The 27,818-nt window shown below is 45.5% G+C and overlaps 1 protein-coding gene across 1 annotated transcript in view; it reads left to right on the forward strand.

Moving 5' to 3' along the window:
* The first annotated feature begins 6,659 nt into the window (after nt 1-6,659).
* dhx29 (DEAH (Asp-Glu-Ala-His) box polypeptide 29) overlaps nt 6,660-27,818 on the forward strand; it is a 126,892-nt gene continuing 105,733 nt past the window's right edge. Inside the window, exons 1-2 of the mRNA XM_048541874.2 lie at nt 6,660-7,144; nt 16,589-16,668. Coding sequence (XP_048397831.1) covers nt 6,979-7,144; nt 16,589-16,668 — 246 coding nt within the window. The 5' untranslated portion in view covers nt 6,660-6,978. The remainder of the gene's footprint in view (nt 7,145-16,588; nt 16,669-27,818) is intronic.

The raw sequence follows: 27,818 nt of genomic DNA on the forward strand, positions 1-27,818 counted from the left end.
ATGAAGCTTCAAACTATAGTATCATTATTTGAGGGAGTCAGTTAGCTGGAAGGCTGGTTTGTGATGCAGAGTGATGCCAACCATATCGGTTCAACGGTTGAAGCTACCTCACTGAATATGTTTAAGGTGAGGCTAGATAAATTTTTGAACAGTAAAGGAATTAAGGGTTATGGTGAGTGGGCGGGTCATTTGAGCTGAGTCTCAAAAAGATCAGCCACGATCTTTAAAATGGCAGGGCAGGCTCGAGGGGCCAGATGGCCTACTCTTGCTCCTAGTTCTTATAAGAACCAAGTGAGGTTACAGTGGAGGAGTCTCCCTCTTAACCTCTTCCTGACCTGAGGCATGGTGATCGTCAGGTGAAACCACCACCTGTCTAAATCTCTAATGGCTGTACAGCCCTATGGTCTGTTAAGACGATAGAAACTTTACCTCCATTGTTATTTGGGTTTTAGAGATGGGTGAATAGATTCTAGTTTTCAATTCCGTGAAAATCAGATGTCTCATTTTTTACGGGAAAAAAAATCATTCTGAACTTTGAGATCAAAACAACATTGACAATAAGTCAGAGATAGCAAGAACTACTGATGCTGGAGTCAGAGACAACACAATGAGGAGCTGGAGGAACACAACATACAAGACAGTATCACAGCAGCAGGAAACTTGACATTTCAGGTCGGACCCTTCTTTAGAAGTGGGGAGGGAGAAGGGAGCTGGGAAATAAATTGGGGGAGGATGGGAAATGTAGGTGGGATGATGATAGGTGAGTGTAGGTCGGAGAGGTGGGGGTTGGTGAGTGGGATGGGAAGGGGGAAAGGTGGGAGAGAAGATGGGCAGCTTGTGTCAGGTCAAGGAGGTGGGGATGAGAGGAAGGCTTGGACATGGGATGAGGCTCGGGGTGGGGAGATTTTAAAACTGGTGAATTCCATGTTTTGGCCATTGGGCTGTAGCCTCCAGAGGCGGAATATGAGGTATTGCTCCTCCAATTTGTGGGTGATGTCATTGTGACACTGGAGGAGCCCCAGGATAATAATAAGCTGTGTAATTTCAGCTTAATAACCTGCAAGATACCCGAGGAGATAATTTGTGAGGTGTTTGTTGACTTGAGTTTGATGATCTCTGGGGAGAGAGCTAAAAACAGGTTCATGCAGAGACCACCTCTTCCTCCGTTACATTGATGACTGTATCGGCGCCGCCTCTTGCTCCCCAGAGGGGCTCGAACAGTTCATCCACTTCACCAACACCTCTCACCCCAACCTCAAGTTCACCTGGGCCATCTCCAACACATCCCTCGTCTTCCTGGACCTCTCAGTCTCCATCTCAGGTAACCAGCTGGAAAGTGATGTCCATTTCAAGCCCACTGACTCCCACAGCTACCTAGAATACACCTCCTCCCACCCACCCTCCTGCAAAAATTCCATCCCCTATTCCCAATTCCTCCGCCTCCGCTGCATCTGCTCCCAGGATGAGGTATTACACTCCCGCACATCCCAGATGTCCAAGTTCTTCAAGGACCGCAACTTTCCCCCCACAGTGGTCGAGAACGCCCTTGACCGCATCTCCTGCATTTCCCGCAACACATCCCTCACACCCCGCCCCCACCACAACCGCTCCCAGAGGATCCACCTCGTTCTCACATACCACACCACCAACCTCCGGATACAATGCATCATCCTCTGACACTTCCACCATCTACAATCCGACCCCACCACCCAAGACATTTTTCCATCCGCACCCTTATCTGCCTTCCGGAGAGACCACTCTCTCTGCGACTCCCTTGTCCGCTCCACACTCCCCTCCAACCCCACCACACCCGGCACCTTCCCCTGCAACTGCAGGAAGTGCTACACTTACCCCCACACCTCCTCCCTCACCCCCATCCCAGGCCCCAAGATGACCTTCCATGTCAAGCAGATGTTTACCTGCACATATGCCATTGTGATATATTGTATCCATTGTACCCGATGTGGCTTCCTCTACATTGGGGAAACCAAGCAGAGGCTTGGGGACCGCTTTGCAGAACACCACCGTTTGGTTCACAACAAACAACTGCACCTCCCAGTCGTGAACCATTTTAACTCTGCCTCCCATTCCTCAGATGACATGTCCATCATGGGCCTCCTGCAGTGCCGCAACGATGCCACCCGAACGTTGCAAGAACAGCAACTCATATTCCACTTGAGAACCCTGCAGCCCCCTGGTATCAATGTGGACTTCACAAGCTTCAAAATCTCCCCTTCCACCACTGCATCCCAAAACCAGCACAGATAATAAAGTGCGAAGCTGGATGAACACAGCAGGCCAAGCAGCATCTCAGGAGCACAAAAGCTGACGTTTCGGGCCTAGACCCTGCTCTGATGAAGGGTCTAGGCCCGAAACGTCAGCTTTTGTGCTCCTGAGATGCTGCTTGGCCTGCTGTGTCCATCCAGCTTCACACTTTATTATCTTGGATTCTCCAGCATCTGCAGTTCCCATTATCTCTGATACAAAACCAGCCCAGCTCTTCCCCCCCCCCCCCCCACTGCATCCCAAAACCAGCCCAGCCTGTCTCAGCTTCCCTAACCTGTTCTTCCTCTCACCCATCCCTTCCTCCCAACTCAAGCCGCACCTCCATTTCCTACCTACCACCTCATCCCGCCTCCTTGACCTGTCCGTCTTCCCTGGGCTGACCTATCCACTCCCTACCTCCTCACCTATACTCTCCTCTCTACCTATCTTCTTTTCGCTCCATCTTCGGTCCACCTCCCCCTCTCTCCCTATTTATTCCAGTTCCCTCTCCCCATCCCCCTCTCTGTTGAAGGGTCTAGGCCCGAAACATCAGCTTTTGTGCTCCTGAGATGCTGCTTGGCCTGCTGTGTCCATCCAGCTCCACACTTTGTTATCATGCAGAGAAGAGATGTCTATTTAGCGGAGCTTGAATTATTAGCAGAGTCCAAGCAGCTAGAGTAGGGGAGAAATCCTGAGTTGCTTTGAAATTAGTCAGAAGAAAGCTCTGGAAGCAGAAGGCTGTGGAAATGTCAGACAGGAAGACATCCTACAACGCTGTTACAACACATGAGTCTTAATGGCGTGAAGTAATAAGTGGCCTGAGATAGCAGTTTGATTTCAGGTTCTCTGGGAGAGTCATTAACTAAAGAAAATTTCATTGAGTGAATGCAAGAAAATTTGCCAAAAACAAATTACAGGGGACAGCCACACCAGCTGAGAAAGAAACTTCAGTATGAAGATAGGGTGACTCTTCACTGAGGTTTCAATATACTCTTTGGAGAGTCAGTGTGGACTTGATGAGCTGAATGGCCTGCTTTCGCTCTGAAAGGATTCTCTATATCTTATGCTCTCATAACAAGGCAGCCTGCGTAACAGCACCCCATCCACTACTTTAAACATTTGTTTTCTCCAAATTATTGCACAGTGCAATGCGTACTATCTTCAACATGGTATAGCTCTCAATCTACAACTTACCAATAATCTTTCAACAGTGCCTCTAAACTTGTCACCTCTGCCAGAGGAACAAAGGCAACACATGCACAGCCACATCCACACTTGCAAAATCCTATCCAAGTTACATACCTTCCTCCATTGTCGCAATGCCAAAATTCCAACTCAGATCATTCTAGCAACACAATGTGTATCTACCACAGTCATACAGCACAGAGACAGACCATGAGGTCGAGGTGGATAAACCGAAGGCTGGAAGTAGACAGCAGGCTAGGCAGCATCTGGAGAAAAGGAGCAGTCAACATTTTGGGCATTACCCTTCTTCAGGACTGGATGAGGGAGCAGGGGGAGCTGGTGATAAAGTGGCTTGAAAGGTGGAGGTGTAATGGTGGTGATAGGTGGACTGTACAACCTGGTGGTTGATGGGAGGGATGAACAAGTCCATACTGATGAAGTTTCCCAATCTAAATTAGTTCATCTTGTCTGCATTTGGCTCATATCCCTCCAAACCTTTCCTAGTCATGTATCTCTCCAAATGTTGTGACTGTACTCACTTCTACCACTTCCTCTGGCAGTTCATTCTACATACAAAGTTGTCCCTCAGGTCCCTTGTAAATCTTTCTCCGCTAACCTTAAAAATATGCCCTCTTGTTTTCAACTCCCCCAAACTAGGGAAAAGAGCTTGGCTATTCACCTTACCTGTACCTCTTAAGACTTTATGAACCACTATAAGGTCAACCCTCAACCTCCTTCACTCTGATGAAATAGTCTTGGCCTATCCAGCCTATCCTTATAATTCAAACCGTCCAGTTGGACAACATCTTTTCTGAACCCCCTCCAAATTAATAATATCCTTCCTACGGCGGGGTGACCAGAACTGTACACAGTACACAAAGTGGCTTCACCAGCTTCCTGTACAACCTCAACATGATATCCCCGCTCCTATACTCAGTAGACTTAGCAACAAAGCTAAGTGTGTTAAATGCCTTCTTAACCACGCTGTCCACTTATAATGTCCAAAGAACTATACCTGAACCACTCGTTCTCTATGTTTTATAACACTACCCAGAGCCATGCGATTAACTGAATAAATCTTTCCCTTGTTTGTTTTACCAAATGCAACTCCTCGAATTTATCCAAAATAAACTTGAATTAATCATTAAGGAAGAATTAGCAAGACATCTGGATACAAATTCTCCCACTGGGAACACCCAGCAAGAGTTCATAAAGGGTAGATCATGTTTGACAATTTTGGTGGAATTATTTGAGGACATTACTTGCATGGTGGACAGTGGGGAACCTGTGGATGTAGTGTATCTGGATTTCCAGAAGGCATTTGACAAGGTGCCACACCAAAGGCTGCTACATAAGATAAAATTGCACAGTATTACAGGTAATGTATTGGCATGGATAGAGGATTGGTTGACTAGTAGAAAGCAAAGACTAGGGGTAAATGGGTGTTTTTCCGGTTGGCAGTCAGTGGCTAGTGGTCTGCCTCAGGGATCAGTGTTGGGATTGCAATTGTTTACAACTTATATAGATGATTTGGAGTTGGGGACTAAGTGTGGTGTGTCAAAATTTGCAGATGACATTAAGATGAGTGGTAGAGCAAAGTGTGCAGAAAACACTGAAAGTCTGCAGAGGGACATAGATAGTCTAAGTAAGTGGGCAAAGGTCTGGCAGATGGAGTACAATGTTTATAAGTGTGAGGTCATCCATTTTGGTAGGAATAACAGCAAAATGGACGATGTTTTAAATGGTAAAAAATTGCAGCACGCTACTGTGCAGAGGGACTTGGGTGTCCTTGTGCATGAATCGCGAGAAGTAGGATTGCAGGTAAAGCAGGGAATTAAAAAAGCAAATGGAATTTTGTCTATCATTGCTAGATGGATGGAGTTTTAAAACAGGGAGGCTCTGCTGCAGTTGTGTAGGGTTCTGGTGAGGCCACACCTGGAGTACTGTATGCAGTTTTGGTCTCCTTACTTGAGAAGAGATATACTAGCACTGGAGGGGGTGCAGAGGAGATTCATGCGGTTGACTCCAGAGTTGAGAGGATTGGATTATGCAGATGGACTGAGTAGGATGGGATTATACTCATTGGAATTCAGAAAATTGAGATGAGATCTTATAGAAACATATAAGAGTATGAAGGAAATAGAAAAGGTGGAGGCAGGGAGGTTGTTCCCATTAGCAGGTGAAACTAGGACTAGGGGGCACAGCCTCAAAATAAAGGGAAGCAGATGTAGGACTGAAGTCAGGAGGAACTTCTTCACCCAAAGGGTTGTGAATCTGCAGAATTCCCCACCCAGTGATGCGGTTGAAGCTACCTCGCTGAATGTGTTTAAGGCAAAGCTGGATAAATTTTTGCAGAATAAAGGAATAAGGGTTATGGTGTGCAGGCAGCTACGTAGAGCTGAGTCTCAAAAAGATCAGCCATGATCTTATTGCATGGCAGGGCAGCCTCGAGGGCCAGATGGCCTACTCCTGCTCCTAGTTCTTATGTAAACACTGTCTGCCACATCTCAGCCCATTGGCCCAATTGAGCACGATTCTTTTGTAATCTTAGATAACCTCCTTCACTGTTAACCATAATACCACCAATACTACAATGATTTAAAGCTTGCCACTATCTTCTCAAAAGCAATAGGGATGAGCAACTGTTGTTACTCCTGCAATCCTATAAGCAAATAAATAAAGTAACTAAGAATCAACTCATGGAGGAATTAATGAGAGACTTTGTTATAAACAAAATGTCGGTCAATGTGGAACAACCACAGACTGTTGGAGAAACTTAGCAAGTCTGGCAGCACCTATGGGGAGAGAAACAAGTTTAATTAATTTTCCGTATGACTCTTCAGCAAAACTGAGAGTCCTGCTGCTTTATCATTCTCTTAATCACCGGACCTGAAACGTTAACTTTGATCTCTCTCTCCACAGATGCTGCCAGACCTGCTGAGATTTTCCAGCGATTTCTGTTTTTGCTTCTGACTTCCAGCATCCTCAGTTGTTTCGGATTTTTACCATGCTTGGTGTTGTTTCAGATTCCCAGCATCTGCAGAATTTTGACTTCATTTTTGTGTGAAAACATGAAACAGCTGAAGCAAGTAACATTTCTGGGTAAACAACTGAAATATTTGAGGGAGAAACGGAAATAAAGTTATGGTACTGCGTGATACCATTAAGGATTTGAAGAATACGTCTGAGCTACACTCGCGATAGCACGGACGGTGTGGGTAAAACGGTCCTTTTCCAAGATTGGATACAGCTCCCAGAACATTGCGGGTGCTGATCAATGAAAACGACACTGTTTTGAGTTGGTCACACGCCAAACTCTACAGCAACGTTTTATCGTCCATCCCGAGCCCAAATCAGGCGCAGAGTCGAGCGTGACGATCAAAACGCTCCAGTGCCGGCGACGCCATTTCCTCTCGACGACTTGTACCGCAGTCAGACGCATGCGTGTTGCGCTTTAACCGGCTCTCTCTTTTCCTCCGAGCGCGAGCGCCTGCCGTTAACGTTTTCTAGCCGCTTGCGGGAGACCCAATGAGGGGAAAGAAGAAGAAGCGAACAGAGGCCGCCGCGGTGGCGGCGACAGCAGCGGCCCGACTCCCGCGTCCAGATGGAGCGCAGCCCGTTGGCGAGAAGAAAAACCAGAGCCTGCGGCCGGCGGCTGCCAAACCCAGCGCTAAGGAGGGTAAAGTTAAAACAGGTGATGTACTGGTGCGGGCGGTCCCCGTCGTCTGGTTCCCCGACCCCTCACCCTGTCTGAATGTTGCTGCTTTCTGTCGACTGGGCTGCTCATCGCGTTCCCGGTCGCTGTGCACAGGTTTCAACAAATTGTCGCAAATGGGATGCTTCTTCGGATCCGCCAGCAAACCCACTGGAATAAAAACAAAGTTGCTGGCAAAACCTCAGCAGGTCTGCCAGCATCTGGGAAGAAAAATGCATCGGGTCTGATGACCCTTTCTCGGAACAGGTCACCAAGCAAACACACTGGGAGGTTGAGTGACTGAATAAAGCCGTTCTTATGGACTCGGTGATGTGCCTGGAAGGTGGTGATAGACCGAAGATAAAAATGATTTGATTCATTATTGTTGCATGTGCCTAAGTACAGTGAGAAGTCTTGTTTTGCATACAGTACAAGCAGATCATGTACCAGGATTGTATGGTGATTGAACTGATTGAGGAGCCCAAATTTACTGCTGCCAAGAAGGCACACAGAGTGATAGTAGATAAAGTGTGAAGCTGGATGAACACAGCAGGCCAAGCAGCATCTCAGGAGCACAAAAGCTGACGTTTCGGGCCTAGACCCTTCATCAGAGAGGGGGATGGGGTGAGGGCTCTGGAATAATTAGGGAGAGAGGGGAGGTGGACGGAAGATGGTGAGAAAAGAAGATAGGTAGGGAGGGGAGAGGTCACTTCAGGGAAGATGGACATGTCAAGGAGGAGGGATGAGGTTAGTAGGTAGGAAATGGAGGTGTGGCTTGAGGTGGGAGGAGGGGATGGGTGAGAGGAAGAAGAGGTTAGGGAGGCAGAGACAGGCTGGGCTGGATTTGGGATGCAGTGGGTGGAGGGGATGAACTGGACTGGTTTTGGGATGCGGTGGGGGAAGGGGAGATTTTGAAACTGGTGAAGTCCACATTGATATCATTGGGCTGCAGGGTTCCCAAGCGGAATATGAGTTGCTGTTCCTGCAACCTTCGGATGGCATCATTGTGGCACTGCAGGTGGCCCATGATGGACATGTCATCTAAAGAATGGGAGGGAGATGATCAAATACAGTCAACACGGCTTTGTGAGGGGTAGGTCATGCCTTACAAACCTTATTGAGTTTTTTGAGGATGTGACTAGAAAAGTTGATGAGGGTCGAGCTGTGGATGTGGTGTATATGGACTTCAGTAAGGCATTTGATAAGGTTCCCCATGGTAGGCTCATTCAGAAGGTCAGGAGGAATGGGATACAGGGGAACTTAGCTGCTTGGATACAGAATTGGCTGGCCAACAGAAGACAGCGAGTGGTAGTAGAAGGAAAATATTCTGCCTGGAAGTCAGTGGTGAGTGGAGTTCCACAGGGCTCTGTCCTTGGGCCTCTACTGTTTGTAATTTTTATTAATGACTTGGACGAGGGGATTGAAGGATGGGTCAGCAAGTTTGCAGACGACACAAAGGTCGGAGGTGTCGTTGACAGTGCAGAGGGCTGTTGTAGGCTGCAGCGGGACATTGACAGGATGCAGAGATGGGCTGAGAGGTGGCAGATGGAGTTCAACCTGGATAAATGCGAGGTGATGCATTTTGGAAGGTCGAATTTGAAAGCTGAGTACAGGATTAACGATAGGATTCTTGGCAGCGTGGAGGAACAGAGGGATCTTGGTGTGCAGATACATAGATCCCTTAAAATGGCCACCCAAGTGGACAGGGTTGTTAAGAAAGCATATGGTGTTTTGGCTTTCATTAACAGGGGGATTGAGTTTAAGAGTCGTGACATCTTGTTGCAGCTCTATAAAACTTTGGTTAGACCGCACTTGGAATACTGCATCCAGTTCTGGGCGCCCTATTATAGGAAAGATGTGGATGCTTTGGAGAGGGTTCAGAGGAGGTTTACCAGGATGCTGCCTGGACTGGAGGGCTTATCTTATGAAGAGAGGTTGACTGAGCTCGGTCTCTTTTCATTGGAGAAAAGGAGGAGGAGAGGGGACCTAACTGAGGTATACAAGATAATGAGAGGCATAGATAGAGTTGATAGCCAGAGACTGTTTCCCAGGGCAGAAATGGCTAGCACGAGGGGTCATAGTTTTAAGCTGTTTGGAGGAAAGTATAGAGGGGATGTCAGAGGCAGGTTCTTTACGCAGAGAGTTGTGGGAGCATGGAATGCGTTGCCAGCAGCAGTTGTGGAAGCAAGGTCATTGGGGTCATTTAAGAGACTGCTGGACATGTATATGGTCACAGAAATTTGAGGGTGCATTCATGAGGATCAATGGTCGGCACAACATTGTGGGCTGAAGGGCCTGTTCTGTGCTGTACTGTTCTATGTTCTATGTTCTATGAGAGTTGAAATGGTTCGCGACTGGGAGGTGCAGTTGTTTTGGCGGACCGAGAGGAGGTGTTCTGCAAAGCGGTCCCCAAGTTACGCTTGGTTTCCCCAATGTAGAGGAAGCCACACCGGGTACAATGGATACAGTATACCACATTGGCAGATGTGCAGGTGAACCTCTGCTTAATATGGAAAGTCATCTTGGGGCCTGGGATAGGGGTGAGGGAGGAGGTGTGGGGGCAAGTGTAGCGTTTCCTGCGGTTGCAGGGGAAGGTGCCGGGTGTGGTGGGCTTGGAGAGCAGTGTGGAGCAAACAAGGGAGTGACAGAGAGAGTGATCACTCCGGAAAGCAGACAAGGGTGGGGATGGAAAAATGTCTTGGGTGGTGGGGTCGGATTGTAGATGGCGGAAGTGTTGGAGGATGATGCGTTGTATCCGGAGGTTGGTGGGGTGGTGTGTGAAAACGAGGGGGATCCTCTGGGGGTGGTTGTGGCGGGGGTGGGGTGTGAGGGATGTGTTGCGGGAGACGCGGTCAAGGGCGTTCTCGACCACTGTGGGGGGAAAGTTGCGGTCCTTGAAGAACCTGAACCGCAGGAAATGCTACACTTGCCCCCACACCACCTCCCTCACCCTTATCCCAGGCCCCAAGATGACTTTCCATATTAAGCAGACGTTCACCTGCACATCTGCCAATGTGGCATACTGTATCCATTCTACCCGGTGTGCCTTCCTCTACATTGGGGAAACCAAGCGGAGGCTTGGGGACCGCTTTGCAGAACACCTCCACTCGGTTCGCAATACTTCCTCAACACAAAGAGTGATAGTGAGTTTTGAGAAGATTTGTAGCTCCGGTTGAGGTTTTGGATGTGAGTTTGCTCGCTGCGCTGGAAGGTTAGTTTTCAGATGTTTCATCACCATTCCAGGTAACATCATCAGTGAGCCTCCGGTGAAGCGCTGGTGTTATGTCCCGCTTTCTATTTATCTGTTTAGGTTTCCTTGGGTTGGTGATAGCATTTCCTGTTCTTTTTCTCAGAGGATGGTAGATTGATTTGGAGCCAGTGTGTTTGTTGATGGAGTTCCGGTTGGAATGCCATGCTTCTAGGAATTCTCGTGCGTGTCTCTGTTTGGCTTGTCCTAGGATGGATGTTTTGTCCCAATCAAAGTGGTGTCCTTCCTCATCTGTATGTAAGGATACGAGTGATAGTGGGTCATGTCGTTTTGTGGCTAGCTGATGTTCATGTATCCTGGTGGCAAGCTTTCTGCCTGTTTGTGCAATGTAGTGTTTGTCACAGTTCTTACAAGGTATTTTGTAGATGACGTTCGTTTTGCTTGTTTGTGTAGGGTCTTTTAAGTTCATTAGCTGCTGTTTCAGTGTGTTGGTGGGTTTGTGGGCTACCCTGATGCCAAGAGGTCCAAGTAGTCTGGCAGTCATTTTGGAAATGTCTTTGATGTAGGGGAGAGTGGTTATGGTTTCTGGGCCCGTTTTGTCTGTTTGTTTGGGTTTGTTGCTGAGAAATCCGTGGACTCTGTTTTGCCGATTTCTCAGCAACAAACCCAAACAAACAGACAAAACGGGCCCAGAAACCATAACCACTCTCCCCTACGTCAAAGACATGTCCGAAATGACTGCCGGACTACTTGGACCTCTTGGCATCAGGGTAGCCCACGAACCCACCAACACACTGAAACAGCAGCAAATGAACTTCCAAGACCCTACACAGACAACAAGCAAAACGAACGTCATCTACAAAATACCTTGCAAGAACTGTGACAAACACTACATTGCACAAACAGGCAGAAAGCTAGCCACCAGGATACATGAACATCAACTAGCCACAAAACGACATGACCCACTATCACTAGAATTCTTACATACGGATGAGGAAGGACAAAACGTCCATCCTAGGACAAGCCAAACAGAGACACGCACGAGAATTCCGAGAAGCATGGCATTCCAACCGGAACTCAATCAACAAACACATTGGCTCCAAATCAATCTACCATCCCCTGAGAAAAAGAACAGGAAATGACATCACCAACCCAAGGAGACCTAAACAGATAAATAGAAAGCAGGACATAACACCAGCCCTTCACCGGAGGCTCACTGATGATGTTACCTGGAATGGTGATGAAACGTCTGAAAACTAACCTTCCAGCTCAGCGAGCAAACTCATCCACAAAGAGTGAAATCAACATTAGATTTGAAATTAAAAAGGTCCGTTTAGTACCCAAATAACAGTGAAGAAGATGTTCTTGACCCTGTTGTACATGTGTTTTAAGCTTTTGTATCTTTGTTTCTAAATTTTTGTCAGACAAATCATAAGCCTCAAAAAGAACTTTTTTTTTCCTTTTTTTTGATTATAGTGTCTTCCACCTTCTTCCATCAGGAAGAAGATGCAACAGTTTGAAAACGTACACCAACAGATTCAAGAACAGCTTCTTCACTGCTGTTATCAGACTTTTGAATTTTCCTCCCATACATTAAGGTTCATCTTTCTCTGTAACTGTAACACTCTAGTTCTGTTCTATTATCCTGATGTAATTAGGCAAAGTATGATTTTCCTGGATAGCATGCAAAACTATACTTTTTGCTGTATCTTGGTACATGTGACAATAATAAATGAAATCAAAAAAATCAAATTCGTGGCTTTTAAGCAGTTGTCCCTAGTTGTGTAGCGTCATATAGGGCAGCTCAGTGGTTAGCGATGCTACCTCACTGCACCAGGGTCCTGGGTTCGATTCGACTCTCGGGCAACTGTCTATGTGGAGTTTGCACATCCTCCCTGTGTCTGTGTGGGTTTCCTCTGGGTGCTCTGGTTTCTTCCCACAGTCAAAGATGTGCAAACTAGGTGGATTGGCCATGCTAAATTGTCCATAGTATTCAGGGATGAGTGGATTAGGTGGGTTATAGGGGGATGGGTCTAGGTGGGATGTTCTGAGGGTCAGTGTGGACTTAGAACATAGAACATTACAGCACAGTATAGGCCCTTCGGCCCTCGATGTTGCGCCGACCTGTCATACCGATCTGAAGCCCATCTCACCTATACTACTCCGTGTACGTCCACGTGCTTGTCCAATGATGACTTAAATGTACTTAAAGTTGGCGAATCTATTACCGTTGCAGGCAAAGCGTTCCATTCCCTTACTCCTCTCTGAGTAAAGAAACTACCTCTGATATCTGTCCGATATCTTTCACCCCTCAATTTAAAGCTATGCGCCCGCGTGCTTCCCGTCACCATCCTAGGAAAAAGGCTCTCCCTATCCACGCCTCTGATTATTTTATATGTCTCAATTAAGTCACCTCTCAACCTTCTCTTTATTCGGAGAGTAGAAAGGGAAATGGAACGCTTTGCCTGCAACGGTAGTAGATTCGCCAACTTTAGGTACATTTAAGTCGTCATTGGACAAGCATATGGACGTACATGAAATAGTGTAGGTGAGATGGGCTTGAGATCGGTATGACAGATCGGCACAACATCGAGGGCCGAAGGGCCTGTATTCTGCTGTAATGTTCTATGTTCTATAAAAACAACAGTCTCAAGTCCCTCAGCCTTTCCTCGTAAGACCTTCCGTCCATCCCAGGCCACATCCTAGTAAATCTCCTCTGCACCCTTTCCAAAGCTTCCACATCCTTCTCATAATGCAGTGACCAGAACTGTACGCAATACTCCAAGCGCGGCCACACCAGAGTTTTGTACAGCTGCAGCATAGCCTCTTGGTTCCGGAACTCGATCCCGCTATTAATAAAAGCTAAAACGCTGTATGCCGCCTTAACAGCCCTGTTGACCTGGGTGGCAACTTTCAAGCGTCTTCGTTCATGGACACCGAGATCTCTCTGCTCATCTACACGATCAAAAAACTTACCATTAGCCCAGTACTTTGCCTTCCGGTTACTCCTACCGAAGTGCATCACGTCACACTTGTCTGCATTAAACTCCATTTGCCATCCCTCAGCCCACCTCTGCAGCTTATCTATGTCTCTCTGCAACCTACAGCATCCTTCGTCACTATCCACAACTCCACCGACCTTCGTGTCATCTGCAAATTTACTAACCCATCCTTCTACGCCCTCATCCAGGTCATTTATAAAAATGACAAACAGCAGTGGACCCAACACCAACCCTTGTGGTACACCACTAGTAACTGGACTCCACGATGAACATTTCCCATCAACTACCACCCTCTGTCTTCTTTCAGCAAGCCAATTTCTGATCCAAGATAACAAAGTGTGGAGCTGCATGAACACAGCAGGCCAAGCAGCGTCTCAGGAGCACAAAAGCTGACGTTTCGGTCCTCGATCCTTCATCAGAAGGGTCTAGGCCCGAAACGTCAGCCTTTGTGCTCCTGAGATGCTGCTTGGCCTGCTGTGTTCATCCAGCTTCACACTTTGTTATCTTGGATTCTCCAGCATCTGCAGTTCCCATTATCTCTTATCTATTAGAAAGATGTGGTGGCTTCGGAGAGGGTACAGAGAAGACTTACCAGGTTGTTGCCTAGTATGGAGGGCATAACTGTGAGGACAGTTTGGAGAAACTTGGGTTGTTCTCGCTGGAATGACTGAATTTGAGGGGGGACATGATAGATGTCGACAAGATTATGAAGGGCGTGGACAGTCAGAAGCTTTTTCCCAAGGTGGAAGAACTAGTTACCAGTGACCATGGGTTTAAGGTGCGAGGGCAAGATTTAAAGGTGATGTACGAGGCAAGTTTTTTACGCAGAGGTTGGTGTTTGAGGATGGGTTTTAACAGAAAATATCTTTGCAGCAGCTGCGATAGTATGATGATGGGCAAAGGTGAATTTCAACCTCCCTAAAATGTTTTCACTTGACTGAAAGTATTTTCTTCAAACCCTGCCTTTGTAAGTGTATAAGATAACACAGTGTGAAGCTGGATGAACACAGGCCAAGCAGCATCTCCGGAGCGCACAAGCTGACGTTTTGGGCCTAGACCCTTCATCAGAGAGGGGAATGGGGAGAGGGTTCTGGAATAAATAGGGACAGAGCAGGAGGCGGACCGAAGGTGGAGAGGAGAGTATAGGTGGGGAGGGGATAGGCCAGTCCAGGGAAGACGGACACCTCAAGGAGCAGGATGAGGTTAGTAGGTAGGAAATGGAGGTGCGGCTTGAGGTGGGAGGAGGGGATGGGTGAGAGGAATAACAGAGGGAGGCGGGGAGGCGGGGCTGGTTTTGGAATGCAGTGGGGGGGAGGGGATGAGCTGGGCTGGTTTTGGGATGCAGTGGGGGAAAGGGGAGATTTTGAAGCTTGTGAAGTCCACATTGATATTATTGGGCTGCAGGGTTCCCAAGCGGAATATGAGTTGCTGTTCCTGCAACCTTTGGGTGGCATCATTGTGGCACTGCAGGAGGCCCATGATGGACATGTCTAAGGAATGGGAGTGGGAGTTAAAATGGTTCGCGACTGGGAGGTGCAGTTGTTTATTGCGAACCGAGCAGAGGTGTTCTGTAAAGCAGTCCCCAAGCCTCCGCTTGGTGTCTCCAATGTAGAGGAAGCCACACCGGCTACAGTGGATACGGTATACCACATTGATGACTTTCCACATTAAGCAGATGTTCACCTGCACCTCTCCCCATCCCCCTCTCTGATGAAGGGTCTAGGCCCGAAACGTCAGCTTTTGTGCTCCTGAGATGCTGCTTGGCCTGCTGTGTTCATCCAGCTTCACACTGTGTTATCTTGGATTCTCCAGCAACTGCAGTTCCCATTATCTTTGTTAGAGTATATATGGTGCACAGTGCTGCCACTAAGTAAGAACGGATTAAGAAAATGTCAAAAATGATGCAGAGTGCCAATCCAAATCAGCTCTTTGTTCGAGATGGTGTTGAGCTTCTTGATTGTTGCTGAGGGTGCACCCATCAAGGCAAGTGGAAAGTTTTCCATCACAATCTTTACAGGAGCCTTTGCAGATGGCGGACTGTCTTCAGGTAGTCAGGAGGAAGTTGTTTGCTCCAGGGCTGTTAGCATCTGACCTGCTGTTACTGCCACTGCATTTACGTGGCTGGCCAATGGTGACAGAGTCTGTTGATAGTGGGCAACTCAGTGATAAGTAATGCTGCTTGCGATACACTGTTCTGGATGGCTTGAGAAAATTCAGAACGTGATCAGACAAGGTAAGCATAAATTGAGATGGTGCTTGTATTCAGTCAAATAACCTGAGTGTTAGTTTGTGCTGTGAGGTCCATTTTCCAAGTTCTTTCTGTTAAGACTCCTTTTGTACTGACACAACACCATGAAACCTGTTTTGAATGTTCAGTTTTAATATGTTAAACCAACAAAGCATCCGACACTGGTTGGTAAATTTAGTGATTGTGCAGTTGATAAGGACTAAACTCTATACTGCACAAAATCACACATTGCAAGGGTTACGTTCCTGCAAAACCTTGTAAATTATGAATTTGATTTATAATGGGTGTTAATCGGAAAGGTTTTAATCATCCAAAATTTTGATGTATACAGTACATGTTGGAAGAAAGTTTCTATTGAACCTTTTTTTTAAATGCACAACCAGTCGTTATACTTGAGAAATAGTGTGATAAAGTAAGAATGCTCTAAAATTTGTCACATTATTCCTTATGGCTCCAGGTAACAATGATGTGGGCCCTCATGAAACATACCAAGTATAAAAAGTGCATTGTGCACTTTGCAGCAGAAATACAGTTTTGTTAACATCTGTTTTATTTTTGAGTCACTTTACTGTTTTTTTTGATGTCTATGCACCAGGCGATGAACATTAAACATGTAATGAATGAAATGGTGTGTGGAATTGGTTGTGCCCTTAAGATAATTCATGAAAGGTGAAGATGAAAATGGCAGCATTTTTTCTGCCGTTATTCATTGCTGCTAAAATGTCGATCTATACTTCTTTTAAGGCTTAAACAGTCTTATTTAACGTTGAATTAGTTAATTCATTCTCACTTGCGGAGCTGCAGTCATTGAGGCCACAATTTTAGGTTGTTGGCAGGTTCCTTCACTTTTACATTTGTCGTAACAAATGGCATGAAATGTGTTGTACTAGTATATTACATCTTCAGGGACACAGTTGTGGGTGAAATCATGTCCACTGGCCTTATTTTCTGAGTTCATCTAATTGTTTTCTGCTCTTCATTTTTAGGTCCAAAGACATATAGTTTTAGCACAACCACCTCTAACGAATTGAATACTGCTGGGAATTTGGATAGATCCATTCCTAAGGTAATCATCAGCTTGAATTTAATTTTTGTGTTATTATTCGAAATATTCGTAGGATATAGGTGGTGCTGGCTAGACCATTTATTACCCATCCCATAGAAGAAGATCATAAGCGACCTTCTTGAGGTGCAAGGATACCTACAGTAGTGTTGGGAATCAAGTTCCATGATTTTGACATGGCATCAGTGATAGAAAGGTGATTTAGAGTCATAGTCATACAGCATTTCAGCAAGTATAGTTTAAGATGGTATGCAACTTGCAGTGGAACTTAGTAGGGTGGTGGTATTCTCGTGTGTCTGCTGCTGTTGTCCTATGTGGCAGAGACCATGGGATATTGTCATATGAGCTTTGGTGAGTTATTCCAGTGTACCTTGTGTGCCATCTAGATGGTGCACACTGCTGCTAACTGTATACTAGTGATGAAGGGAGTGAAATATTGAAGATGGTGGATAAGGTGTCAGTCATATTGGATGTTTTGTCCTGGATGGTATTGAGCTGCTTGTGTTGTTGGAGCTGCACTCCACTATGCAAATGGAGAGTATTTCATCACACCCATTGTGGGTGTTTCTTGTGGGTGGTGGACAAGCACTGGCAGGGAAACTAGAGCTGAACTACTTGCGAGAGAAGCCTTAGATTGTGTGCTGTTCTTGCAGTGCTTAGGTTGCGCTCATCAACCCCTTATTGGGCCTTCATAAAAAAAATTGTTCATTAAATGTGATTTACCTTTAATAAATGTGTGATGGCTTTCCATAATAATCCGCAATTACCCAAGTGACTGCTAATTGTAGAAAAGATCATCAAGAACAAAATCGTTGTTACCAGTGATGTTAAACCGACTGGCCTATAGTTGCTAGCTTTGTTCTTGGACATGTTTTAGAACAAGAGTTTTGCAGTTTTTTGGCATAATCTTTGAGCATAAGGAGGATCAGGAGATTATGGCCAGTATCTCTGCTATTTGCACCATGACCTATTTTGGAATCTTCCAATGCCTCCGACCTGGTCTCGGTGACTTATCAATCTTTTAGGCTAATGATCTGTACCTAATAATCTTCCATTTCAGTTATCTAGGAGAATTCCACTCAACCCACTGACATTTGCTGTCCTTCAGTTCAGTATTTCTAGCTTTTCCTTGTCCTTTAGAGAGCTAATTTAAGTCTTTATATGATAACACTGTTCCGAAAGCAATCTTGTAATGACAATTGATGTGTTTGTCACTCAGGACCTAATTTACCAACAGTCCTCCTTTCTCAACGAAATAAAAACCAAAAGAACTGCAGATGTTCTAAACTTGAAACCAAAACAGAAGCTTCTGGAAAAGCTCAGCAAGTCTGGCAGCATCTATGAAGAGAAATCAAAGTTAATGTTTCAGATCTGGTGACCCTTCCACAGAACTGATTTCTCTTCACAGATGTTGTCAGACCTACTGAGTTTTTCCAGCAATTTCTGTTTTTGTTTCAATCCTCCTTTCGCAATGGGCTGGAAACTTAGAGTCAAGAAAATTCTTGAGCATGTTTCAGAAATTCATTGCTTTCTGTTCATGTTAATAGTACTGCAGAGTTCTCAGTCTAAAGATTACATCCAGGAATATAACCTTTCCTCTGTTTCCTGCCTCCGACCAAATAGATTCTGTCCTTGACCACAAAGACATCCTCTCTAGCACTGCAATGTTTTCTTCAGTCAGTATTGCTATGCCCCTTCCGTGCTTTTCTGACCTAGCATTCCTGAATATCTTGTACCTGGGAATGTTTGTTATCCAGCCCTGTTCTTTTTGTTTTGAGTCAGGATCCTGTTGTTGTTGAAAGGAGAGGTCACCCTGTTGGGAGTTTTCTATAGGCCTCCGAATAGTTCCAGATATATAGAGGAAAAGACAGCAAAGATGATTCTCGATAGGAGTGAGAGAGACAGGGTAGTTGTCATGGGGAACTTCAACTTTCCAAGGATTGACTGGGAACACGATAGTTTAAGTACTATAGATGGGTCAGTTTTTGTCCAGTGTGTGCAGGAGGGCTTCCTGACACAGTATGTAGATAGACCAACAAGGGGCGAAGCCACATTAGATTTAGTACTGGGTAATGAGCCTGGCCAGGTGTTAGATTTGGAAGTAGGTGAGCACTTTGGTGATAGCAATCACAATTCTGTTATGTTTACTTTAGTGATGGAAAGGGATAGGTGTATACCACTGGGCAAGAGTTATAGCTGGGGGAAAGGCAATTACAATGAGATTAGGCAAGATTTAAGGAGCACAGGATGGGGAAAGAAACTGCAGGGGATGGGTACATTAGAAATGTGGAGCTTATTCAAGGAAAAGCTCCTTTGTGTCCTTGATAAGTATGTACCTGTCAGGCAAGGAGGAAGCTGTAGAGTGCGGGAGCTGTGGTTTACGAAGGAGGTGGAATCTCTCTTCAAGAGGAAGAAGAAGGCTTATGTTAGGATGAGATGTGAAGGCTACGTTAGGGCACTTGAGGGCTATAAGGTAGCCAGGAAAGACGGAAAGAGAGAGCTCAGAAGAGCCAGGAGGAGACATGAGAAGTTTTTGGCGGATAGGATCAGGGTAAACCGTAAGGCTTTCTGTAGGTATTTAAGGAATAAAAGCATGATGAAAGTAAGATTAGGCCCAATCAAAGATAGTAGCGGTAAGTTGTGTGTGGAGTCAGATGAGACAGGGGAAGTGCTAAATGAATATTTTTCAACAGTATTCACTCGAGAAAACGACCATGTTTTCGAGGAGAATACTGAGATACAAGCTACTAGACAAGGTGGGATTGAGGTTCACAAGGAAGAGGTATTAGAAATCCATCAGAGGGTGAAGATAGATAAGTCCCCTGGGCCGGATGGGATTTATCCTCGGGTCCTCTGGGAAGCCAGAGAGGAGATTGCCGAGCCTTTGGCATTGATCTTTAACTCATCATTGTCTACAGGAATAGTGCCAGATGACTGGAGGATAGCAAATGTGGTTCCCCTGTTCAAGAAGGGGAGTAGAGACAACCCTGGTAATTATAGACCAGTGAGCCTTACCTCAGTTGTTGGTAAAGTGTTGGAAAAGGTTATAAGAGACAGGATTTATAATCATCTCGAAAAGAATAAATTGATTAGGGATAGTCAGCTTGGTTTTGTGAAGGGAAGGTCATGTCTTACAAACCTTATTGAGTTCTTTGAGAAGGTGACCAAACGGGTAGATGAGTGTAAACCGGTTGATGTGGTGTATATGGATTTCAGCAAGGCGTTCAATAAGGTTCCCCACAATAGGCTTTTGTACAAAATGTGGAGGAATGGAATTGTGGGAGATATAGCAGTTTGGATTGGAAATTGGCTTGCTGAAAGAAGACAGAGGGTGGTAGTTGATGGGAAATGTTCACCCTGGAGACCAGTTACTCGTGGTGTACCGCAAGGGTCGGTGTTGGGTCCACTGTTGTTTGTCATTTTTATAAATGACCTGGATGAGGGCGTAGAAGGATGGGTTAGTAAATTTGCAGACGACACTAAGGTCGGTGGAGTTATGGATAGTGACGAAGGATGCTGTAGGTTGCAGAGAGACATAGATAAGCTGCAGAGCTGGGCTGAGAGGTGGCAAATGGAGTTTAATGCAGACAAGTGTGAGGTGATGCACTTTGGTAGGTGTAACCAGAAGGCAAAGTACAGGGCTAATGGTAAGATTCTTAGTAGTGTAGATGAGCAGAGAGATCTCGGTGTCCATGTACACAGATCCTTGAAAGTTGGCAGCCAGGTTGACAGGGCTGTTAAGAAGGCATACAGTGTTTTAGCTTTTATTAATAGAGGGATCGAGTTCCGGAACCAAGAGGTTATGCTGCAGCTGTACAGAACTCTGGTGCGGCCGCACTTGGAGTATTGTGTACGGTTCTGGTCACCGCATTATAAGAAGGATGTGGAAGCTTTGGAAAGGGTGCAGAGGGGATTTACTAGGATGTTGCCTGGTATGGAGGGAAGGTCTTACGAGAAAAGGCTGAGGGACTTGAGGCTGTTTTCGTTAGAGAGGTGGTGGTTAAGAGGTGACTTAATTGAAACATGTAAAATAATCAGAGGGTTAGATAGGGTGGATAGGGAGAGCCTTTTTCCTAGAATGGTGACAGCGAGCACGAGGGGGCATAGCTTGAAATTGAGGGGTGAAAGATATAGGACAGATGTCAGAGGTAGTTTGTTTACTCAGAGTAGTAAGGGAATGGAATGCTTTGCCTGCAATGGTAGTAGATTCGCCAACTTTAGGTACATTTAAGTCCTCATTGGACAAGCATATGGACGTGCATGGAACAGTGCAGGTGGGATGGGCTTGAGATCGGTATGACAGGTCTGCACAACATAGAGGGCCGAAGGGCCTGTACTGTACTGTACTGTACTGTACTGTAATGTTCTATGTTCTACATGGTCACTTGTACTTGAAGCTTATCAATATTATTTACCACATTCTGCATTCTCAGATGTGCATGGTAAACCTAATTTAGACCTAAGTGTATTCTCTCTTCCTTTGAACCCATTTAATATCTTATTTTTCCATATCAGTGCTACTTATGTGCTAAATAACACATTGGCCCTGGCTCTATTTGGATGCTGATCTGTGCCAGTTCCATTTCCCTAGAACCAGCCTCAGGTTCTCTAAAATCTAAGGTCCTCCCTGTCTGCATCATTTCTTTAAACATTCATCTGATCTGTTCTTTGTTTTCTATATTCACTTTTGTGCAGCTCTGAGAGTAATCTAGAGGCTGCTACCTTTTTCAAGTCCTGCTTGCTAGTTTCTTTCCAGGCTCCTCAAACTCATCTCCCACTTCGTGCTGATGTGCATCATGGCTATTGGCTGCCTACCCTCACGAGTAGAGTGCCCTGCTACCCCTCAGTGAAATCCTGCCATTACTTGCTCAGAATAAAGGAATGCCAATTTAAGACCGAGATGAGGAGGAATTTCTCCTGTCAGAGGGTTGTGAGCAATAAGAACTCTTCGCCACAGAGAGCTGTGTGGGCAGATTCTTGTGCCTGTTTAAAGCTGAGTTAGATACTTGATCAGTATGGGAATTGAAGATTATGGGGAAACGAGTAAAGTGGGCATATGGAATGCCAGATCAGCCATAGTACTATTGAAAGGCACAGCAGACTCGAGCTGAATGGTCGACTCCTGTTCCTATTTTGTGTGTCTTATTTGATCTTATGGTCTTAACCTGGGAGATCACGTGCCATCCTGTATTCACATCTGAGGCCACAGAAATGTCTGTCTCTTCCCCTAACTATTTAATCCCCTGTGAAAAGAGACTTGGCAGAACTCCCAGGTTCTGTCTGCAGAAATGACCCTGAGCATCTGGTTGCCTGCCATTTCAACACACAACCGTGTTCCATAAGAACATTACTGAAGAAATAGAAGCAGGAGTAGGCCATCTGGCCCCTCGAACATGCTCTGCCATATAGTAAGATCATGACTAATCTTTTCATGGACTCAGCTCCACTTAGCCGTCCACTTATCGTAACCCTTAATTCCTTTACTGTTCAAAAATCAGTCTGCCTTTACCTTAAAAACATTGAACAAGGTAGCCTCAGTTGCTTCACTGGGCAGGGAATTGCACAGAATCTTAACCATTTGGCTGAAGAAGTTCCTCCTTAACCTCGTCCTAAATCAACTTCCATTTTGAGGCCGAACCCCTACTTCTAGTTTCACCTACCAGTGGGAATAACCTTCCTGCTTCTATTTTAGCTATTCCCTTCACAATTTTGTGTTTGTCTCAGGTCCCCCCTCATTTGTCTAAATTCCAATGAGAGCACTCCCAGTCTACTCAATCTCTCCGCATAAGGCAACATTCCCAAATCTGGAATCAACCTATGAACGCGCTATCCACACCCTCCGGTGCCAGTACATCCTTTCTCAAGTAAGGAGACCAAAACTGTCCACAATACTCCACAATGTGGCCTTGGCAGTACCCGTACAGCTACAGCAGAACTGTGTTTTTAAAATCCATTCCTCAAGCAATATGGACAATATTCCATCTGCCTAGTTCATTACCTGCCGACCTGCAAACTATTCAATACGGTCTGGAGCTGGAGGAACACAGCAGGGCAGGCAGCATCAGAGGAGCAGTACAGTCAATGTTTTGGGCCTAGACCCTTTGTCAGGACTGGGTAGGGGGAAGGAAGCTGGGAAATAGTGGGAAGAAGAGTGGGGCTGGAGGAAGATGGGTGAGATGGCAATAGGTGGATGCAAGTAGGGGATAGTGGGGATTAGTCATTGGAAAGGGTGGGGAAGGAGATGAATAGTTAGTGGCACGTTAAGGAGGTGTCTATGAGAGGGAGGGTTGGACAAGGGATGAGGCCGGGGGGGGGGTGAGATTTTGAAACAGGTGAATTCTACGTGTAGGCCATCGGGCTGTAGGCTGGAATATGAGGTGTTGTTCCTCCAGTTTGTGTGTGGCATCGTTGTGGCATTGGAGGATACCCTGGACGGACAAGTCATCCAGGGAGTGTTGGCGGGGTGGGGGTGTTTAACTAGTTAGCAACGAGAAGGTGTTGCTGATTATAGGGTACAGAGTGCTGGTGCTCCATAAATCTGTCATTTAGTCTGTTTGGTCTCACCAATGTAGGAGAGCATGAACTATTTTCTAAATTCAATAAGGTTCATAAGGCATGATCTATCCCTCACAAATTCATGCTGACTATCACAAATCAAACTGTGCCTATCCAAGCGATCCTAAATCCTCTCTCTCAGAACCCTTTCCAATAATAATAATCAAACTGTGCCTATCCAAGCGATCCTAAATCCTCTCTCTCAGAACCCTTTCCTTTTCTCAATAGGAAAAAATTCAGAAGTCTGAAGTGTAAAGAGACTTGTGAGTTCTAGTCCAGGATTCTCTCATGGTAAACTTGCAGGTTGGTGGGCATATTATTGGAAAGGGTTCTGAGAGAGAGGATTTAGGATCGCTTGGATAGGCACAGTTTGATTTGTGATAGTCAGCATGAATTTGTGAGGGATAGATCATGCCTTATGAACCTTATTGAATTCTGAGAAGAGGTGACCAAACATGTGGATGAAGGTAGAACAGTGGATGTGGAAAATGTGGATTTAAGTGTGGATTAAATCGATTTAATACATTTAAATAGGGGCGGCATGGTGGCTCAAGTGGTTAGCACTGCAGCCTCACAGCGTCAGGGACCCGGGTTCGATTCCAGCCTCGGGTGACTGCCTGTGTGGAGTTTGCCCGTTCTCCCCGTGTCTGCATGGGTTTCCTCCCGGGGCTCAGGTTTCCTCCCACAGTCCACAGATGTGCAGGCTAGGTGGATCGGCGATGCTAAATTGCCCATAGTGTTCAGGGGTGTGTGGGGTTATAGGGGAATGGGTTTGGGTGGGATGCTTCAAGGGGCGGTGTGGACTTGTTGGGCCATAGGTCCTGTTTCCACACTGTAGGGAATCTAAGTAAGGCGTTTGATAAGGTTCCCCAAGGTAGGCTCATGCAGAAAGTAAGGAGACATGGGAGAGGGGGAATGTGGCAGATTGGATTCAAATTTGGCTGACCCTTAGAAGACAAAAGCTGGTAGTGGATGGAAAATATTCAACATGGTGCTCAGTTATGAGTGGTGTACCACAAGGATCTGCCCTGGAGTCCTCTTCTATTGATGATTTTTGTAAGGGATTTAGATGTAGGAGTGGGAGTGTGGATTAGTCAGTTCGTGGATGATGCAAAGATGGGTACGGTTGTGGATAGTGCGGAGGGCTGTTCTAGGTTACAAAGGTACACTGATAGGATGCAGAGCTGGGCAGATGGAGTTTAACCCTGAAAAGTATGAGATGATTTATTTTGGAAGGACAAACTTGAAAGCAGAATGCAGGGTTAACTGAAAGATTCTTGGCAGTGTGGAGGAGCTGAGGGATCTTGGGGTTCATGTTCACAGTTCCCTGAAAGCTGGCACCTGGGTGGATAGAGTTGTTAAGAAGGCGTATGGTGTGTTAGCTTTCATTAGTAGAGGGATTTAGTTCAAGATCCGTGAAGTTATGCTCTAGCTATACAAAAGCCTGGTTTGGCCACATCTGGAGTATTGTGTTCAGTTTTGGTCACCTCTACAGGAAAGATGTCGGAGTGTTGGAAAAGGTGCAGAGAAAATTTGCCAGGATGTTGCCTGGAATGGAGGGAAGGTCTTAGGTGCAAAGGTTGAGAGAGCTAGGGCTTTTCTCTTTAGAATGATGAAGGATGAGAGGTGACTTGATAGAAGTGTACAAAATGATCAGAGGTGTAGATAGAGTAGACATGCAGAGACTTTTTCCTAGGGTGGAGGTAGCTATTACAAGGGGGCATAAGTTTAAAGTGAGTGGAGGTAGATACAGGGGAGAGGTCAGAGGTAGGTTCTCTACTCAGAGTGTGGTCGGGACGTGGAATGCATTGCCGGAGAGGGTAATGGAGTCGGCCTCATTAGGGGCATTTAAGCGACTATGAGATAGGCATATGGATGATCGTGTAAGGTAGGGTGGAGAATAGATAGACCTTACGTTTAGGGTAAAAGTTCGGCACAACGTCGTAGGCCGAAGGGCCTATCCTGTTCTATTTTGAGTCAGTAGTCAAGAAGGCAAATGCAGTGTTGGCATTTATTTTGAGAGGACTTGAATAAAAAAGCAGGGATGTACTATTAAGGCTTTATAAGGCTCAAGTCAGGCCACATTTTGTGTATTGTGTGCAGTTTTGCGCCCCATATCCCAGGAAGGAAGTACTGGCCCTGGAGTGGGTTCAGAGGAGGTTCATGAGAATGGTCCCAGGAATGAAAAGCTGACCATACGAGGAATGTTTGAGGACTCTGGGACAAAAGTCTTTGGAGCTTAGAAGGATGGGCGGGGGCGGAGGGGGTGCGTGGGGCGGAATCCAATTGAAACTTTCAGAATACTAAATGGCCTGGACAAAGTGGGATGTTGGGAAGATGCTTCCATTGGTGGGACAGACTAGGACCCTAGGGCACAGCCTTAGAGTAAAGGGAAGACCTTTTAAAACGGAGATAAGGAGAAGCTTCTTCAGCCAGAGTGTGGTGAATCTATGGAATTCACTGCCACACAAGGCTGTAGATGCCAGGTCATTGAATATATTTAACACTGAAATAGATAGGTTCTTGACTGTCAAGGGGATCAAGGGTTACGGGGAGAAAGCAGGAGAATGGGGTTGTGGAACTTATCAGCCACGATTGAATCGCAGAGCAGTCATAATGGGCCAAATGGCCTAATTTCTGCTCCTATGTCTTATGGTCTTATTATTATAGATTTGAGCATTTTCCCCACTATAGAAGTTAAGCTAATGGGCCTATGGTTATCCACCTTTTGTTTACCTCCTTCTTTTGTAGAACCAGCGGTGTCACATTTGCTGTTTTCCAATCTGCTGGAGCCATCCAGAATCAGCAAATTTTGGTCAGTTACCGCAAGTGCATTTGTTTTCCCCTGCCATCTCTTTCAGTACCCTGAGATGCATTCTATCAGGACCCGGAGAATTGTCTACCTTTAACCCCATTAGCTTGTCCAAAACTACCTTAGAGATAATGATCACTTCTTGGTCCTCACATGCCATAACCACCTTGTCATCACTTAGAGGCATGTTGTTTCTGTCTTCCACTGTGAAGATTGACACAAAATACCTGTTCAACGAGTTGGCTGGATCTTTATTTCCCATTATTAAGCTCCCCTTCTCATGCTTGAAAGGACCCATGTCTACCTTAACCACACTTTTTCATGTTATGTATTTATTGAAATTTTTGCTCTCTGTTTTTGTATTCTGAGCTAGTTTACTCTTGTAATCTAATTTACCTTTCTTTGTAGCTTTTTTTATGGCTTTCTATTGACCTTTTAAAGATTTCCTCATCCTCTGGTTTCCCACTAATTTTTGTATGCACTAGCTTTCAATTTGATACCCCTGTCCATTTCCCTAGTTATCCATGGCTGGTTATTCCTGTCCGACAGAGCTTCCTTTTCAATGGTATATATGTTTGCTGAGCACTACGAAAAATAACTTTGAAGGACCTACACTGTTCTTCAGATTTCCCACTGTATAGTCTTTGCGCCCAGTCTCCCCAACCAACTCCTCCTTTGTTGAAATGAAAGATGCTGGATTTTACCTTTTTACCCTCCATCTGTATTTTAAATTCAACCATACTGTGATCTCTCCTTCTGAGAGGATCCCTAACTGAGACCGTTAATTATTCCTGTCTGATTACACAGAATCCAGGATAGTTTGCTCCTGCGTAGGTTCCATTACGGACTGTTCGAAGAAACTGTTGTGGATACATTCTATGAACTCTTCCTCCCTGGACTGACATTGTTTGACCAATCAATATGTTGATTAAAATCTCTCTTGATAATTGATGGACCATTTTTATACACACCAGTTATTTCTTTGTTTATTGCCTGCCCCACTGTGATGTTATTATTTGGTGGCATATAGAATATGCTTTTCAGTGAATTTTTCCCCTTGTTATTCCTAATTTCCACCCACCAAGGTTCAATGGGGAAAAACGGTTGAATTGGTATCATCTCTCACTATTGTTCTGATGACATCTTTAAATATCAGAGCTACAGCATCTCCTTTTGCTTCCTGTCTGTCCTTCTAAATAGTTTGATATTCCTGGATATTTAACTCACAGTCATGACCATTCTGCAACCATGTCTTCGCTAATGGCCACCGAATCATACCCATTTGCAATGATTTGTGCTGTCAGCTCATTTATCTTGTTTCAAATTTTTTTCTATTTGTTTTTCTTTATTCATTCACAAGATGAGGGCGTTGCTGGCTAGGCCAGCATTTACTGCCCATCCCTATTGCAGTGGTTCTGTAGTCACGTGTAGGCCAGACCAGGTAAGGACATTGGTGAACCCAGATGTTTTTTTCTGACAGTCAGCAATGGATACATGGTCATCATTAGACTCATAATCCCAGATACTTAGTGAATTCCAATTCCACTGTCTGCTGTGGTGGGATTCAAACCTGGGTCCCCAGAACGTTTCCTTGGACTCTGGAATAACAATCCAGTGATAATACTGCTAGGCCATTGCTTCCTCGATGGCATTCAGGTAAAGTGCCTTTGTGCTAATTTTTTATACCTTTTTGAATCCTAACACCACCTCCAGAAGAACCTTGGTTTTTAAACAATCCCTGGCTGACATCTTGGTCTTGGGGCTTGCTGAAATGTTCCAGCAAAGA

This window comes from Stegostoma tigrinum, chromosome 1 (genome assembly GCF_030684315.1).
Source record: "Stegostoma tigrinum isolate sSteTig4 chromosome 1, sSteTig4.hap1, whole genome shotgun sequence".
Taxonomy (NCBI): Eukaryota; Metazoa; Chordata; class Chondrichthyes; order Orectolobiformes; family Stegostomatidae; genus Stegostoma; species Stegostoma tigrinum.